This window comes from Carcharodon carcharias, chromosome 15 (assembly GCF_017639515.1).
Source record: "Carcharodon carcharias isolate sCarCar2 chromosome 15, sCarCar2.pri, whole genome shotgun sequence".
Lineage (NCBI taxonomy): Eukaryota > Metazoa > Chordata > Chondrichthyes > Lamniformes > Lamnidae > Carcharodon > Carcharodon carcharias.
The window spans coordinates 36332500-36350388 of NC_054481.1; the positions used below are offsets into that span (position 1 = coordinate 36332500).

A 17889-nucleotide genomic window follows, 5' to 3' on the forward strand; every position below is an offset into this window, starting at 1 on the left:
GACCTGCCTTCAAACAAGAAGTCCATAAGGCTTTGTTTCTCATTTAGATCTAAATCTCAAAAAGCAATGTGCATCAAAGCTTGACCTGTGATTCCTGTAATCCCTGAGGGATGTCTTTTTTTTCTCAATATTTGAATTTGACCTTAATTGCTAATGCCCAGTTGTCATTATAAAACTGCAATAAAAATCCTCTCAACAACAGTAGTTAATTATATTCTGTGTAGCCCTTTATTGTATTTTGAAGTGGTGTAAATCGTGCTCTGCACACTAAAAATATATATGTTATGTGCCCCTGAATATTGCCTTAAAAATGCCTTCAAATCAAACAGCTATGTACAGGCATTGTGGGTTGAAATATTGTACTGAATATAAAATGCAGCACCAATCTTTATCAATTAACTCACATAATGACTATAATGTTATGGAGTGAAGGTACAAGAGGAAATGGCAGTCATTCAATCAATTAGTTTGTAATATATCAGCAGACTTTTCTGTTTTAACTATAGACACTAATATAACATTATCTCTTTTTAATTGCGTTCCTGTTAATCAAATGTTTTCTGTGGCAATTCAGAAACTTTCAAAAGCTGCATTTATTTTTAAGTGTATTAAACAATCAAAAATTCATATATTATAATCTTTTTGATGTGATATTAGTTGTCAAAAGTTTACAGTGTTTAATTTTAAAAAAGAAACACTTTCATTTATATAGTGCCTTTCACAACCACCAAAGATCTCAGCCAATGAAATACTTTTGAAGTGTGGTCACTGTTGTAATGTAGGAATTGTGGCAGTCAATTTGCACACAGCAAGCTCCCACAAACTGAAATGTGATAATGGCCAGATAATCTGTTTCTGTGATGTTGAGGAATAAAGCCTAGAACACCAGGGATAATCCCTCCACCCTCCCCAGCTCTTCTTCAGAATAATGCCATAGGATCATGTACATCCACCCGAGAGGGCAGACAGGGTCTCAGTTTAACATCTCACCTGAAAAACAGCAACGCCAGCAAACAGCACTCAATACTAGAGTGACAGTCTCGATTTTTGTGCTCAAGACCTGGAGTGGGACTTGAACCAAGGACTTTCCTTATTCAGAAGCAAGAGTGCTACCAATCATACCATGACTGATGCATCATTAGTGCTCCAAATATCCAGTTTGAAGTTTAGCATTGGACAATCGCCAAATGAAGAAACTGCCCTAATTTTTACAATGTTAAATGACAATTTGAAAACAAATGTAGGAATAGGAGTCATGGAACTTTAGAACATGGGCCCTGGAAAACAGCATGGGTCTGCATACAACCATTTATACTGTTGCTCTGCGAGGGGTCTGCTGGTCTGCCACATTGCAAGAGTGTAAGAGAATGCTTGTGGAATTTCAGGGCCATGGTAAATGGGTGTTCCTAGCAATAGGTCTGGTCTATGGTGCAGGTTATAAATGGAGAACCCCCCCCAGTAAATGTCAGGGCTATGACACAGCTAAGCAAAGGTTCAGGCCTATGGAGCAGGATACAAACTGAGAATCCTACACAAAGAGCCAGGTCCTAATGAAGAAACTGAGGGTAAAGACTGGGGTTATGGTACAGAATACAAACTGTGGCATTTAAGGAATGGGTCAAGCTCTTAATGCAGGACAAAAAGTGGGTCACCTTTGCAAAGAGCCAGGTCTATAGTGCAAAATACTGCCAGGTTTGAAGGCTAGGCAAAAAGGCAAGGGAAGTAAAGACATTTTGATTAAATGTGAGAATATGAGAAAATATACATAAAAATATTAGGACTTTACATCCCTTCTTTCACATAAATTGATTTTGAGCTTGTGTTTATTTGAAAAAATAAGCATTTAGTATTTGCCTGCTTCAGTGAGTTAAGCTAAACTATCAAATTCTACTTGAAAGGAATTCCCTCCGAGGATCCAGTATTCAAGCAATTAGTCGCCAGTGAAGCTAAACGCAGCCATCATTCAGTGGCAGCTTGTGGAGTCAATATGTGGGGGCCTTCCCTTGGCAATTTTCATAGAACAAAACACCACTGTGAGAATGATAAGAACTCGGGAAATTAAAAGGGGCAGCATTAAGATTGAAACTAAGAGTCTACACAGTAATGTGAACAATCTTATTTAAACATGAAGCCTGATTGCTCACTTAGATTATGATGGTGAGTTTCAGCTTGAATAAAGAAATATGTCAGTTTGTCAAAATGCCACCCACGAACATAAAGATTGTGCTTAAAGGCTATTTCAGTTATATAATCAGTTAATATCTTGATTGCAGTCCCTTGAGCAATTATGTCAGTAGATAGATTGCAATGATTTTTCTTCTCTATTACATGTGGAAATAATATCAATGCTAAAAAAAAATTCTTCCTGAAAAATAAACTTTTAGAGCATGAAATCCATGTGCTCCAATTTTTGGGGGAATTATCATGATTTGCTTCATGTGCACAAAATTTGTCTACCTCTCCCTGTCTGAATGATTTTAGTGCTATTCCCTGCTCCTTCAGCACTGCAATCCCTTTCTGAACACTGCTGGTGAGCACCGTGCACAACAAGAGGCCCCAGTAGCACTGCTGTGACCATGTGGTAGAGACAGTCCTCTCTTTCTTAAAGGCAGGCTGTCTCTTTAGGGGAAGCTGTACAAAAAGATTGCTGCAGTGGAAATTCTTGCAAACTGAACACCAGGGGCGAAAGAAAGATACAGATGTGGTGTCAGAGGCACTAGTTGTGCAGGTGGGCAGGAGGAGAGATGCCACGGTCCCATGCGGTGCCAGGAGACCCTCAGGAGCATCCTCAGAAGAGAACGTTCTCACATTTGAACATATGAAAATTGACAGATAGGAAGAGAATGATGGTCCATCCGGCCTGCCCCATGGTGCGTGCACTCACCATGTAATCTTCTGGGAGAGGTGAGAAAGCAGATAAAAGACCAGGGCAATAATGGAAAAAAAATCTAGTTAATTCCTCTTTTCCCTCTAGGCAATTGAAAGTAGCCCAGGAGACCACTCTATTTATGATTAATGTTATATGATACCCACCCCTTGTATGAACTGATTTCTGCCTTAGCCAGAAAAAGATCCAGCTCTTGTTTGCAGCAATTCAGCGAATCAGTCAGCAGCCTGTTCTAGAGGTCTATTAATCTCGTGGAAAGCTATGTCAGAACATCTAACCTAGTTTTTGCCTTTACAAAACATGAGGTGATGACCTCAGGTCTTCCGTAACCTATTTAGTTGAAACAATCAGCCTACATAAACACAATTTAGTCCCTTCAACATCGCAATCAGTTTCACCCACTTGCAAATTGGATCTCACACCCAGCTTGCATCGATGGTGAATGCAAAACATTCAATTATTTTCAGCTTCACTTTGAACGCGTTTAACATGTGTCATAAAATTTAGGTATATAATGAGGATCTTATGGGATCAGCAACACTCGGTGGTTTCATTTTTCACTAAATCGCCAGAGCTTACAGTGAATCCTAAATGTGTGGCAGTGTACTCCATTAACAAAAACTGTTTGAACCCAAGCAAAACAGAATTAGCTACTTCTGAGTTCCCATCAACGACTACACAGTATGAACAGCAGCAGCATCCACTGTGACAGTTCAAGTTTCAGCCACTGCATTTCATGGCATAAAGTGCAAAATCTTGATAGGCTTTGTAACCCACATTTTACACAGGATTCACAGCACAGCAACAGGCCATTCAGCCCAACTGATCTCTGCAGGCATCTATGCTCATGCAGAGTGGTATTAAAAAATATCTATGTAAAGGACAGCATCTTTTAAAGTCTGCTGCACTTCAGGATTTTTAACCTTCTTCTAGCCATTTATGGTGGTTGAGAAGAACATCAGAAAACACCAGATATTTGCTAATAGTTTCAGTTATGATTTGTTGCTGGTTTTTAGCCTCAGAAAACTCATCAATGAGATTGCTGTGGGCTACAGAACAATATAGCGCACAGTAGAGGTCCAAAATATAAACTGGAAATGATAAAAATGTGCAGTTGAAACAGAAAATGCTTGAAATATACAGGCGGCCTGTCATATCTGTAAATATGAAAGGTAGGTTAACATTTCTTGATCATTGTCAGAACTGATGGCTATTCCAAAATTGTACTCCTTTGAAATTATATAACCATATTAGCTTACAGTTTTGACAAGGGGTCCCACAAACTATTGCCAAAACCTCTGGATCAACAGAATCCCTAGAAAGGGCTAAAAACGCTCATTTATGTTGTCTCTCCAGATTTTCACCAAAGTTTGACAATAGATCTGAAGAACCTGATGGAAATTGTTCCCCATTGTAGAGCTTGACAACTATCTTCTGTTGTAAATTCTTCCCAAATACAAGTGAGAAATTTCATAGGAACATGAGTAGACCATTTAGCCCCTCTAGCCTGTTCTGCCATTCAATGAGATCTTGGCTCATCTGTGGCCTAACTCCACACACCCACCTTTGTCCTGTAACCATTAATACCTTTGGTTAACAAATATCTATTAATCTCAGATTTCCAAATAGAGTAAGTAAAATTAAGAGCTTTGATGGTTTGAAGAGCAACACAAATTGCAGAGGTTTTTTTTACATCAGGGATTGGAGTGGCACCTCATGCCTGAATAGCATAAATAAATAAGTAATTAGCCATTGTCTACAATGGACCATAATAGTATAGCCACAAAACATATGCAAACTCCATATGGGATGTGCATATTCATGAGACAGAGTGTCTTTGCAACCTGTCAGGACTTTATAAATCTCAGTGAGGGTGTGAAACATAAAAAGAATAGCTTTCCCTTAAACTCTTTAAACATGACATTCATTCATCGTCCAATAACAGACAAATATTTTAACAAGGTTTCTTTTAGGGTTCATTTCAGGGAAACAAGAGGAGAATTTCTGTGATGTTCTGCCATTTTTAAATTTTTTTAAAATCTGAATCAGTCCTACTTGATTTCCAGAAGTGAAAATCAGTAAGTGCAATAATATGAAAGTTGGCCATCATCCTAATGGTTAACACAGAAAATGCTGGAAACACTGTGGAGAAAAAAACCATGGATCATCAACTTGAAATGTTAGCTCTGCCTCGCTTTCCACAACTGCCTGACCTGCTGAGCATTTCCAAATTTTCTCTTTTCATTTCAGGTTTGCATCACTGTATGGCTATGTTTTAGAAAAGAAGTACTGCAATAGTTGGTTGATGTATTCCAGCAATGTTTAGTGCTCAACCACTGATTCACCTTGCTTACGTTGTTCTGCCTACTGCCTAGAAGTAGAGTCACATTGATAGTAACCAATCAATAGGAACAAAGGGTTTAGGAGCAGGAGTAGGCCATTCAGCCCTTCGAGCGTGTTCTGCAATTCAGTAAGATCATGGCTGATCTGATTGTGGTCTGAACTCCACTTCGCCGTCTTCCCCCCACACCCCCCCCCCCCCCCCTCCTCACCACTGCCCCCCAACCCTTGACTCCTTTGCCTATCAACAACCTGTCTAGCTCTGCCTTGAATAAATTCAGTGATCCAGCCTCCACTGGTTTCTGAGGAAGAGAATTCCACATACCAACGACCCTTTGAAAGAAAACCGTTCTCTTCATCTCAGTCTTAAACAGTAGAATCTTATCCTTAAACTGTGTCCCCCGGTTCTTGTCTCTCCCACAAGTTGAAACATCTCAGTTTCAACCCTATCAAATCCCATATGTTTCAATTAGATCACTTCTCATTCTTGTAAACTCCAGTGGGTATAGGCCCAACCTGTTCAACCTTTCTTTGCAAGATAAGTCCCTCATCCCAGGAATGAGTCAAGTACCTCCAATTCCAGGACTCAGTCCACTCTACTACTAATCTCTTCTGAGAGGATGAAGTGATGAGTGGCATCAACGATTGAAAAAATGGAAGATGACAAACATTTTGAAGATGAAGTATAAGTAATCTCTCCAAAATCTGCTTCAAATAATATGTGCTCCCTTGGTCAGAAACACAGGCCAGGAATGTCCTTGCAAGCATTCCCTTTTCACTGCTGTAACTCTGCTGGAGGGTGATAGCAGCCTCGTTACATACATCAGCGGGGTTTTCACTGCATTTCCAGCAAAGTTACAACAAAATCGCTCTGAGGAAATTCTGGTCTGTGGCATCTTGTGTCTATCTGCATTCATAGTAATAGGCCACTTCTTTTGTAAATCTAGATTTTGTAAGATATGATTGCTACCATTAGTCACAGGTTATTTGCAACTGTCTGATTAAATGTGTTGCTTGATTTCATATGTAGACCATAATTAGTAAAGGCTGTGGAAGTGAGACATTAACAGTTCAAACTACAAATTAAATGCAGGGCATTCATGCCATTTCTCAGCATTTTCACAGATCTTCCCCCAAAGTTATAAGGGACATTCAGCAGCAGCCCCGCTTAAACTCGAACCCTTAATATCCCTGCTTCCCAAAGGGAAATTTTCAACTGAACTACAGCTTTTTTTTGAGAGGTGGTGAAAGAACTCTAGATTTCAAATATCATTTGTGAGAGAAGTGCATAGATAGATTATAGGAGATCTGAATGTACAGCACACAATAATCGATGCACAGATATGTTGCAACACTCCAACACCTTTGTTTACTAGACATGCTATGACTATCAAATAAAGAATTCACCTATTAGAAACTTAAAACAGAGCTATAGCTCCATCTAGTGCCCATTATGCCTCAACCTCAATAGTTTTATGTAATACACATACAAAGTGAAACAATATTGCAGAATCCATTTTTCATTCATCTCTTCTAGGTCAATCCTATTATCAGGTTAAGATTGGGTAACCCTGTGGAAATATGGTACCCTGATTTCTAGTCATTGGTCTGGTTAATGAGTAGACAGAGGACAGGAGAATTACAGTGTGGAAGGAAACTGACTCAAAATGCTACTTGAGGTGCACAAGCGCTGTCTCATCACCTGCTTTATTCTAAATTCCTGATATGGACCATCGAGTAGCAGAGTTGAGAAGGTGCTGGGATATAATTTCCACAACTGTTCTCCTGAGCTGCCATTGTAACTTCAGGGGAAAATCAGTAGAGAAACAGTAAGATGGTCACTTGTGCTGATTCTCCAGGGTTTTCACCTTTGGGGTTTAGCAGAAACTCCAGAGTGCTACCCCATTAAGATCAGAGTTTGGGTGGGTAAATCGAACCAGGCTGCTGCACTTGGAGAGGCATAGGTTAATCAAGGAGATCCAGAATGGATTTGTTAAAGGGAAATCTTGTCTGAATAACTTGATTGAATCCTTTGATGAGGTTAATAGAGAAGGTTGAATAAAGTATTGCAGTGATGTTGTAAAAGTGCACTTTCAGAAGGCACTCGACAAAGGCTTAAGACAATGGAAGCCCATGGAATTAAAGGAAAGTGGTGGTATGAACACCAAATTGACATAGTAATAGGAAGTAAAGGGTGGTGGTGGATGGATGTTTTGAGACTGGGACGTGGTTTGCAGTGGTGTTCCCTAAAAGTCAATTTTATGCCCTTTGCAACTTGTGCAAAAGATCTAGACTTGTTAAAAGAGAATTATACCATTTGCAGATGATACAGAACTTGGAAAAGTGGACGATTATGATGAAGATAGTTATTGGCTTCAGGATTATAGACAAATTGTTGGAATGGAAAGAGATCTGGTAAATGGTGTTCAATGCAAAGAAGTGTGAAGTGCTGCACTTTGGGAGAACTAATATGGAAAGACAGTAGACAATAAATTAGAGTTTTGAAAAGTGCAGATGAGCAGAGAGAACCCGATGTCCATATTAACAAATCCTTAAAGGTGACAAGACAAATTGATAAGGTGGTTATAAAAGCATATGGGTTACTCAGGTTTATAAATAGAGGGAAAGTATATAAGAGCAGAGAGATTAGGGTTACCAACCCTCCAGGATTGGCCTGGAGTTTCCAGGAATTGAAGATCAATCTCCAGGGCACTGCGATGCGCAACCCTGGAGAAAAATCATTGGGACATTAAAAAATATTGTGTTTTTTTCATTTTCTTTTAATGTTGCTCTTTTACAGATATAAAAATATTGAAAATGGTTTGGGGGGGGGGGGGTGGTCGGTGGAGAGAGGCAGGGCATCACAAGGATGGATGTGTTGGCCAACAATTAGCTGGAGCTGGGGGCAAGTCATGTGGTGAAACCTCCAGGAATAATTTAATCACAGCTGGTAACAGTAGAGATTTACTACCGATAGGCTTCTTTGGTTGAACAATGAACTTTATTTAGGGTATTGTCACTGGACTGGTGATCCAGAGATCCAGGGGAATGCTCTGGAGACCTGGACTCGAATCCCTCCGTGGCAGATGGTGGAATTTGAATTAAATAACAATCTGGAATTAAAGGTCTAATGATGACCTTGAAACCATTGCCAATTGTTGTAGAAACCCATCTGGTTCACTAATGCCCTTTAGAGAAGGAAATCTGCTGTCCTTACCTGGTCTGTCCTACACATGTCTCCAGACCCACAGCAATGTGGCTGACTCTCAAATGTCCCCTGAACAAGGGCAATTAGAGATGGGCAATAAATGCTGACCAGCCAGTGAAACCCACATCCCATGAACTGTAAGGAACATGTCTTATTTGCTGGACTGTGGATTGGGATTTCAATGGCCACAATTTGAGGGACATGTCCGTTGGAACAGTGTGAGGGATACATACAATTTTGCTGTCCCGGAACAGAGTGTGCCATGAAAGACAGGATGGTGCTGAGGAGGAGACTGGTCTAATGGGAACTGCCTGACAAATGTTTTAATTAGCTCCTGACCAGGTGACCAGGGTTTGTGTGAGAGCAGTGCAACAGAATAGCTCCTAGCCTGAAAGGAAAAAGACCCAAAACGTCTCTCTCCTGTGTATGAGAAGTTCCAGTAATTCGACAATAATAGCTAGCTGGCTTTTTCGCCTCATATCTCTATAACCTACTCTCTCTTTCTGAAAATCCCTGTCAAGAGGCAAAGGGGAAAATCACCACTAGAGACATTGAAAAGCGCGTGCTCAACCACTGAACTAAACACCGAAAGTGCTGGAAGACCACCTCGTGTCATCAACAAAGAACTGAAAGGAATTTGGAAGACATCAATCAAAATCAACCCATCGAATCCTATACTCCGGAATTGGTGCTATTGAACTGTTTTATCCCTCCCTTAAAATCCATGTTTTTGTGCATCTTATATATGCGTATAGGGATTTAAAAAGAGGTAGAGTTTAGGATATAGAGTTAGAAATTAGCATATTTCTTTTGCCAATGGTTAAGGGCAATTTATCCAATAAACAGTTATTTACTTATTAAGTTTACAAGCCTGGTACTTGTATTCTGTTAACCTAAATTAAACAATTAGGTGGGCTAATCAAACTTTTTCACATTTGTCACAGCTCGGGGAGCAGTGGGGCTTAATATTACAGTGCACTATCTCCAGTAAGTCATGACAGAACGAATTTTTAAGAAGTTGCTGGATTAGCAGCAAGCCTCTAGCAAGGCTACAATACATTCTCAAGACTAGGAAAACTCCACCCCTTAAGCTTCCTCACGTTTGATTTTGATTGGTTGTTCTGACCTCATGACCTTTACTCGGTAAGGCCGGCCTTAAAGCAACAATCGCCACAGTAACACTAAAAGAGATCAAAGCAAAACGCTAAAAGAGATCCTGCTAGAACTTTATAAGTCACTGGTTAGGCCTCAGCTGGAGCATTGTGGACAATTCTAGGTACTGAGGAGATTTATCAGGATGTTACCAGGAATGGGGGAACTTCAGTTCTGAAGTGAGGTTAGGAAAGTTAGGACTGTACTTGTTGGAAGAGGTTAAGAAATAACCTAATAGAGGAAGATGAGAGGTTTTACTATGAGTAAATAGGGGAAAAAATACTCCTCCTAGCAAGCAGATCAATAACTAGAGGTAATGGATTCAAAATCATTGGAAAAAGATCTATAGGTGAGTTGAGGAAAACTGTTTTCACTCAGAGTTATCTTGGAATGCTCTACCTGAAAAGATGATAGGAGCTGACTTCATAAGTCATTTTAAAAGGGAGTTAGACAGATATTTGAAGGTTATGGACATAAAGCAGGGATGTGGCACTAAGCACGACTGCTCTTTCAAAGAGCCAGAAAAGACAAAAATCAAATGGCCTCCTCCTGTGCTGCAGGTTTCCATGATGGAGCTTGATAAAGACCAAATGTCCAAAAGGTTTACAGTTTACAATGAGCGTTGGGTTATTTTTAACATTTCAAATATAATCAATGCATTTTTAAAAATCAATCAAAAATAATTTTCACAATATAGGTTGAGTATCCTTTATCCATAAATTTGAAAACTGAACACATCCACCAACCCTTATTGCAAAAGTCTCTGACCCCAACCAACACAAGCCGAGCCAACATGAACCTTACTGACTGCACCCGACTTTAGCACGGGAAGGGTCTGACCAGAGCTGACATGAACCTTCCCAACCGTGCCTGACCTTTAGCACAGGAAGTATGTTTTTTTGTCTGCACCGTTTACCTTACGAGCCTTCTCCTAAAAGCAGAATCGCAGATGGCGCTATGGGTGGGAACTTATTACAGGCACCATATTTGTTATTCAGTGGTACATCTTGCTTTTCTAGCCATTTTATTTACTTTGGACTATAGCTAGCCTAGGCTTCAGCCATTGTAACGTAAGTAGACCCAGGCCTTTATGCAGTATCCAAAAACCGAAATGATCTGAATCTGAAACAGATCCGGATAAAGGATACTCGACCCGTAGTACAAAAAATACCATGCATAAGCCAGAACAATGCATTTTGCTACCAAACTAATCTAAAGACACCAGGCCATCCTGCCATATCGTGAACACAAAAATGGGAGTTTTCCTGGGGAAGTGAATACTTCAAGAGCAGCAGGATTGATTCTTGACTGGAGAAGAGGTCAGATATATGTAGAAGCTAAGTGTCATTTTAGATAGCACTTGACCTAGAATTATCTAGATTTTAAAAAATCTATTGGCCCTGGGTTTTTATTGTTTCTTTGCCTCTTCCAGAAATTAGAGGAGATAGGGGGTGGAAGGTTCCAGTCATGATGCCCCAGCCATTATGGTGTGATTGGCAGTCTTGCTGGACCAGCTAATCTTTTCCTGCCTGTTGATATCAAGTGTTTGACTGAGAATTTACAGCTTGGTACAAAAAAAAAATGGATTTTATTGTACATAACCAGTATGACAAATTGCTGGAAACAATAATGCTCAGTCCATCAGTAGCTATGAGCAATGCAGATTCTTATTAAATTGGGGTGCCCTCTGCTTCTTTCTTCAAGTCCAGGTTTCTAAAATAATCCTTTGGAAAGTGGCGATTTCTTTCCAGATCAATCATAGGCTCTCCTCCTATAGGTTCCCCAGCTTTCTGTTGCTGAGCCAGAATCATGGCACGAAGCAAAGGAGGATAAGGGACATAGCGAATACTCGTCTCAGGAACAGGTGTGAAGCTCTTGAAAGCTTCTTCTTCATGTTTTGGTACCAGGCGCCAATCATGGTACATAACTTTGTCTATTTCTTTCACCGTATCTTCAGTCTTTCCTATTTGCAGGAGAACAAGGAAAATAATTTGTCTAAGAAAACGCAAGTCGTCGAGGTTCAGTAAACCAAAGCCAAGAGTCAAACAAAACGTGCATGTGCAATATTATAAACATATAATTGCATAACCTTATTCTTCCTATTTGCCTCCAATCTTTAACTAATATTTTTAGTTTCTCTGCATCGTTTTTGGTCTCTCCATCTCATGATCCACTTCCACTCAAGATAGCAATGAAACGTTGTCAGGCTTGACATAGGCCACCAGCATCACAGGAGATTTGCCAAATTTTTGTTCCATTTCAGAGGTTGTTTACATTCCCATGGGCCTCCCTCCCCTTCCAGCCTCCCTCCTAATATGTGCCCCCTCATTCATCTACAGACTTGCCTTCCCTCGCTCTCCACCATCCACTCTCTTCATACGCCGTCCGTCCTTCATGTAATAAACGTGATCTCATCGAGGCAAATCCAAGTCTCAACAAGTTCACTACGATTTTCCCGTAGAGTTTTACGATAAATTATGTTAAAAGTCTAAGATCAAGTCAAAAAGTCATACCTCTGTATGTTAGCACTCCCCATGCTTTTCCATGGTCCATATCCTGGAGAGAGAAAAACAGCTTCAATACTCTTAGCAGTAGCTTTCATCCTTCACTGTTACTAAGTTTTGGATGCTTGTTTAAGAGGGTGCTGGTGACAACTGTAAAATTGATGACAGTGAAATATGCTAATGAAAAGCTAGGAATTAAGCTTTGACAGAATATCGAGTGTAATATGGTTATGTATCCTTCCCAAGCTCAATTTTATAAGGTAAGAAGATAATAGGAACAGGAGTAGGCCATTCAGCCCTTTGAGCCAGCTCTGCCATTCAATAAGGTCATGGCTGATTTGATCACGGCCTCAACTTCTAACTGTGCCCCAGAAACCTTGACTCCCTTGAAGATCAAAAAACTGTTTAACTCAGTCTCGAATGCATTCAATGACCCAGTCTCCACTGCTCACTGGGACTATAGAATTCCAAAGATTAAAGACCTCTGGGAGAAGAAATTCCTCTTCATCCCCAACTTAAATGGGAGACTGCTTATTCCGAAACTGTGCCCCCAATTCTACATTATAGTCATGAAGAAATCATTTAGGGAATTCAGAAGAAACCTCTTTACCCAAAGAATGGTCAGAATGTGGAACTTGCTACCGCAAGGAGTGGTTAAAGCGAATGTATTTAATGGGAAACTATACAAGTATATACAGGAGAAGGGACTAGATGGTTACAATGGTAGGATTAGATGAGGAAAGATGGGCGGAGGCTTGAGTAGAGCATAAACAGTAGTATGGACTGGTTGACCTGTTTCTGTGCCACATATCCTATGTAATGTCATCTTAGGCAATTTTACATAAAATCTTGGGGAGGATTATGAATGGTCTTATTCAGCACAATGTCAGTCCTCCATGGTTCCATATGTGCCATATGAAACATTAATCTAAAAGAATTAACATTTATAATTCGGTTTTCAGCAGAATCTTGCTGTCTGAGCCTAACACTGGAACCTCAGAGACCTAAATAATGTTCTACTGAAAGGTGATTGACCATAACTCTTGGCATAAACTCTATTTCTCTCTCTTGATCTGATTATTTCCAGTATTCAGATTTTTAACATCTGTAGTATTTTGCTTTTGTTTTAACGTACAATAGTGTTCTTTTGTCATTCTTTCCAAATAGGATTAGTTCAAATATAGCATGGGGAAAAGCATGCTCGCCCAGAGCATTTTTAAAGTACGCGTTCATTTTATCAATATATATTGTTTTACATTCATTTCAGTGTAGGAAACACTTAAGGCACAGCTTCTCTACATAGCATCTATATCACATCACTGTCAGCAGGACTGGTGTGAGTAGACTCATTGAAGGAAACACTACATCTTTAAAGGAAAGGTTCTGGAAGTACCATTCATGAAGGCTTCAGGTTTCTCTCTATTGGGAATGGGTACACTCCACACAATGAGCTTAATGTCTTGGCAATTCTGCATTCGACAGACATTTTGTATTTGTTGACGTATCAGTATGGCATTTTTGTCACGGTGCACGCTCCTTCAATATAGGAGGCAAATTGAAAACCACTGCAGATGAAGGTACCATAAGTTAAATTCACAAATCTGATGTTTCTGTCAGAGATCAAGACGGGGAAGAGACAGGACTATAGTGCTGACTCCGGCCCAGTGACCACGCAGGGTTGGTAATTCTCTCCTCAGGGTCATCTGCTCGCACTCTGCAAACTTACAGTATGAAGCAACAACCTGGGGCACCTCAAAGGAAAACACTCGATCATTACAGCACTTTCCATGCTCAAACTTTCACACTCCTGATCCCACACAGGTTTAATTTAGAAATTTTCCCAAGTCATGTTTGTTCAAATATAAATACCTGTTTGCACCATTACTATTGCGTGATGATGTACATTATTGAAGTGTATACTTCAGAAAGGCACTTTGAACAAGAAAGCTCATCCACGTCAAACACGTCCTAAACCAGCTTTTGTTTCGCAGTGATTGACAGGGCACTTCAATTTTTCATATTACATTATTTGGCATCACAGCAGCGTGAGTGGTCTTCACAAATAAGGTTAGTGTGCAGAGCAATTGTGCAACATGAATGGTTGGATAAGGCAAGTTAAGTCCAATAGGAACATGGTTAAAACAGATGATACTGTAAATGTAAAACAGTATAAAGCAACTTTTACGCATTCCAGAAAAACTTAGAAGACTAGTCAATACTCTATGTGCTGCATGTACACCCACTGAAATAACATGTTTCGGAGCTGCCTAAGTCAATGTACAACAAACTAGGAATTTCTGGTTAGATGTGATGTTAATTTTACATAACAATTTTAAGCCATTTAGGTGCTGTTAGTCAAGCCAGAACTAACTTTAGGACTGGTCAGAGGGGCAATAATCCTTGACCAAAGTTTAATCACCCAGTCTTATATTTCTATGTGACTTGATGTCAACTTTGGTCTGATAGTGCTCCTTCAAAGTGCCTTGGGATATTTTATTGCATTAAAGGAGTTATGTAAATGCTAGCTGTTGTCTTTTTCACTCCTACACATTCCTATGTTCTTAACCCTCTCCACCTTTGCACAACTGGCTTTGCTTAGAAGGTTTTACAACTGTGATACAAATTGAATTGAGAAATAGCCACAAAATTCTTACAGATGCCCTGCCATTGCTTCATGGTTGTATGATTGTAACATTTTAATTGAATGGGAAAGCAAACATCCCAAAATAGAAATACCTTGTCATATTAGAAGCACCTGCTGAAATGTATGACTGCCAGAAGCCTGCAAAGAATTTCTAAACTGTAAACCTTGTCCACAGAAAGGCTCCCACCCACCCCTGTGGCTGATGTAGTGACAACACCAACTTGCATTTATACAGCATCCTTACCAGAGGAAAGCATCCTAAGGTGCTTCACGGGAACATTATCAGACAAAAACTGACACCAAACCAAAGGAGGAGATATCAGGACGGGCAACTAAAAGCTTGGTCAAAGAGGTAGGATTTGTGGAGGGTCTGAATGGAAAGAAAGAGGTAGAGGTGTTTAGGGAGGGAGTTCCGGAGCTTTGGACCCAGATAGCTGCAACCACAGCTGGCAATGGTGGAGTGAAGGGACTGAGGGATACAAAGACCAGTGTTGAGGAACGCAGGATTCCTTGAGAGTTATACAGTATAGCAATGAAAGATTACAGGGATAGGGAGAGACGAGGCCACATTGGAACTTAAAACACGAGACGGAGAATTTTAAAATCGAGGTGTTTGTGGACGGGAAGTCAATGTAGCTCAGTGAGTATAGAGGTGATGGGTGAACAGGAATTGATGCGAGGTAGGATACGGGTAGCAGTGTTTTGGATGAGCTCAAGTTTACAGAGGTTTAAAGAAAGCGGCTGGCTAGGAAACAAAGGCAGGGATGAGGGTTTCAGCAACAGGTAAGCTGAGGTTATGGTGCAGATGGGTAAGATTAGAGAGGTAGAAGTTGAGTTAAAAGTTCAGCTCCAGCTCAAATAGGACACTGAACAGTCTGGTTCATGAGGTAATTCCTTCAGATGACATCAACACGGGGCAACATATAGATGAGAAATTGGAAGGGAACAAAAATAGATCCTTGGGGGACACCAGAGGTGGGAAGATAAACCATAGCATGATCTTCTCCAGTTGCAATTGGATAGGCAAGAGTGGAACCAGATAAAGGCCTTTCCAATGAGCTGGACAATGGAGAAAGGTGGTGTCAAACATGTCAGAAGTTGCAAAGATTTAGAAAGATGAGGAGGCAATGTCCAACAGTCATAGTCACTTAAAACATCTTCTAAACTTTGATTTAGGCCATTTATATGCAATGACAGGGACAGAAATCTGACTGGAAATGTTTAACACAGAATTGCAGGAAAGATGGACAGAGATTTGGGAGGCAACAGCATATCTGAAGACTTTGGAGAGAAAAGGGAGATTTGAAATGAGCATTAGTTTACAAGGAAATGCATGGGTTTTTAAGGGGTAATGAGAGTAGATTTCAATGGGAAGGGGACAGTTCCTGAGGGGGGAGAATTATTTAACCAGTGAGGGAAGCTGGGCAGCCAGCATTTGAATGAGAATATGGTGAAATAGAAGCTGGGTTTCATAGAAATTAGTTTGAAGGTGGTATAATTAAAGATAGATGCCTGTGGAGGGCTAGGGCAGCTACAGGAAGAGAAGGTAGCTGCAGAGGCAACTGAACAGATGGCCTCAACATTAGAAATCCTCACACATTGTTTGTAAATGGTGTACAGGAGTTTAAGAAGATAGTTGGCCATGGTCAAAAGCCAGGATAAAAAGGAGAGAATGTTGAAAATACTCAGGTCTGGCACCATCTGTGGTGAGAGAAACAAGAGTTAGCATTTCAGGTCAATGACCTTTCATCAAAACTGAGCACCGACCTGAAACCTTAGCTCGGTTTCTCCCTCCGGAGATCCCGCCTGACCGGCTGAGTATTTCCAACTTTTATTACAGATTTCCAGCATCTGCAAATGCTTCGTTAAAATAAAAACAAACCCAGGAGTTATCAGGAGTAAATCCTGGCTGAGGTGACCAGTTTAGACAGGGGAGGGCAGGCACCCCATGCTGCTTTACTGTGGCCCAGCCGAGATCTGGACAGGAGGACACAAATGAGCCGGAGTTTTTGGTCCAAGGGGCCGAATGGTTTGCTCCTGCCCCTAATTCTTGTGCCCTTGACCCTCTAAAGCCTCTGCCTGGCGTTAAGGGTCCGGTGGGGGCAGCTCCCCGGGCTGACCTGGGCCGTGTAATCCACCTTGACCTTGCTGATGGTCCAGTAACAGGGCTCGTCGTAGGCCAGGAGCCAGGACTTCTTGGTGAGGAGGCGGCCGATGCCGAAGAGGGGCAGGCGGTTGACGAGCTGGAAGAGGCGGCTCTCGCTGCGGATGTCCCGGTGAGCCAGGAGCGGCAGCTTCTTGCCGCTGCCCGGCCGCCTCATGCTCTCATAGTCCACGGCGTAGCGCTCGCTGTCCCGGGGCCGGTGCTTCAGAGCCCAGTATTCCCGCATCTTGCGGGCGAGCGCGGCGATCGGCCGGAATCTCTTCTGACGGCCCATCTCGCCGAAATCCCCCGGACCACAGGACGTGTGACACCGAAAACCCGCCCGGGCTGCAACCCGCCAAACCCGTCCCGCGCTCCCCCGCGCCCCGAACAAAGATTCCGCCAGGCCCTGTGGCGTTCTAGCGCCTCTCACAGGAAGAATGGGGATTGAACTCGCCCGGAGAGGGACAGAACTTGCGTGTCTCTTGAAGCTTTGTGTCTGTGCAAGTCCCGCCCCTGATAATGTAAAATAAAACAAATTCTGCTTAAGCAAAAAAAAACCCAAGAAAATGGTGGAAACACTCAGGTCGGTTAATATTCTGGAGAGAAGATTTCAGGTGCAGGTTGATCGTATGGTCATTCAAAATAGTTTCTGGCACCAAATATTCAATTATTTGAATAAGAGCTCAGTGAGAATTTTAGTGGTAGAAATTAACCAATTGGGACTTAAAGATTATAAAACCATAAGATGTAGGAGCAGAAGTAGGCCATTCGTCCCATCCAGATCTGATAATCCTCAACTCCACTTTCCTGTCTTTTCCCTATAACCCTGATTCTCTTACTGATTAAAAATCTGTCTATCTCAGCCTTGAATATACTTAACAACCCAGCCTCTACAACCCTCCGCGGTAAAGACCTTTACAGTTTAGCTACCCTCTGAGAGAAGGAATTCCTCCTCATCTCTGTTTCAAATGGGTGACCCCTTACTCTGAGATTATGCCCTCTGGTCCT

General features: G+C 41.2%; 2 protein-coding genes across 2 annotated transcripts in view; one reads left to right on the forward strand and one right to left on the reverse strand.

The window, feature by feature from the left end:
• Nucleotides 1–11156: 11156 nt before the first annotated feature.
• On the reverse strand, nucleotides 11157–17302 carry mrps34 (mitochondrial ribosomal protein S34). The gene is made up of 3 exons (XM_041207116.1): nucleotides 16856–17302; nucleotides 12101–12143; nucleotides 11157–11550 (listed from the first exon to the last, which is right to left on the reverse strand). Exons 1-3 carry the CDS (start codon nucleotides 17171–17173, stop codon nucleotides 11258–11260), a joined length of 654 nt encoding a protein of 217 aa, XP_041063050.1. The 5' UTR covers nucleotides 17174–17302; the 3' UTR covers nucleotides 11157–11257.
• pla2g10 (phospholipase A2 group X) overlaps nucleotides 15041–17889 on the forward strand; it is a 66942-nt gene continuing 64093 nt past the window's right edge. Inside the window, exon 1 of the mRNA XM_041206919.1 lies at nucleotides 15041–15087. The gene's annotated coding sequence lies outside the window, so the exon portion shown is untranslated. The remainder of the gene's footprint in view (nucleotides 15088–17889) is intronic.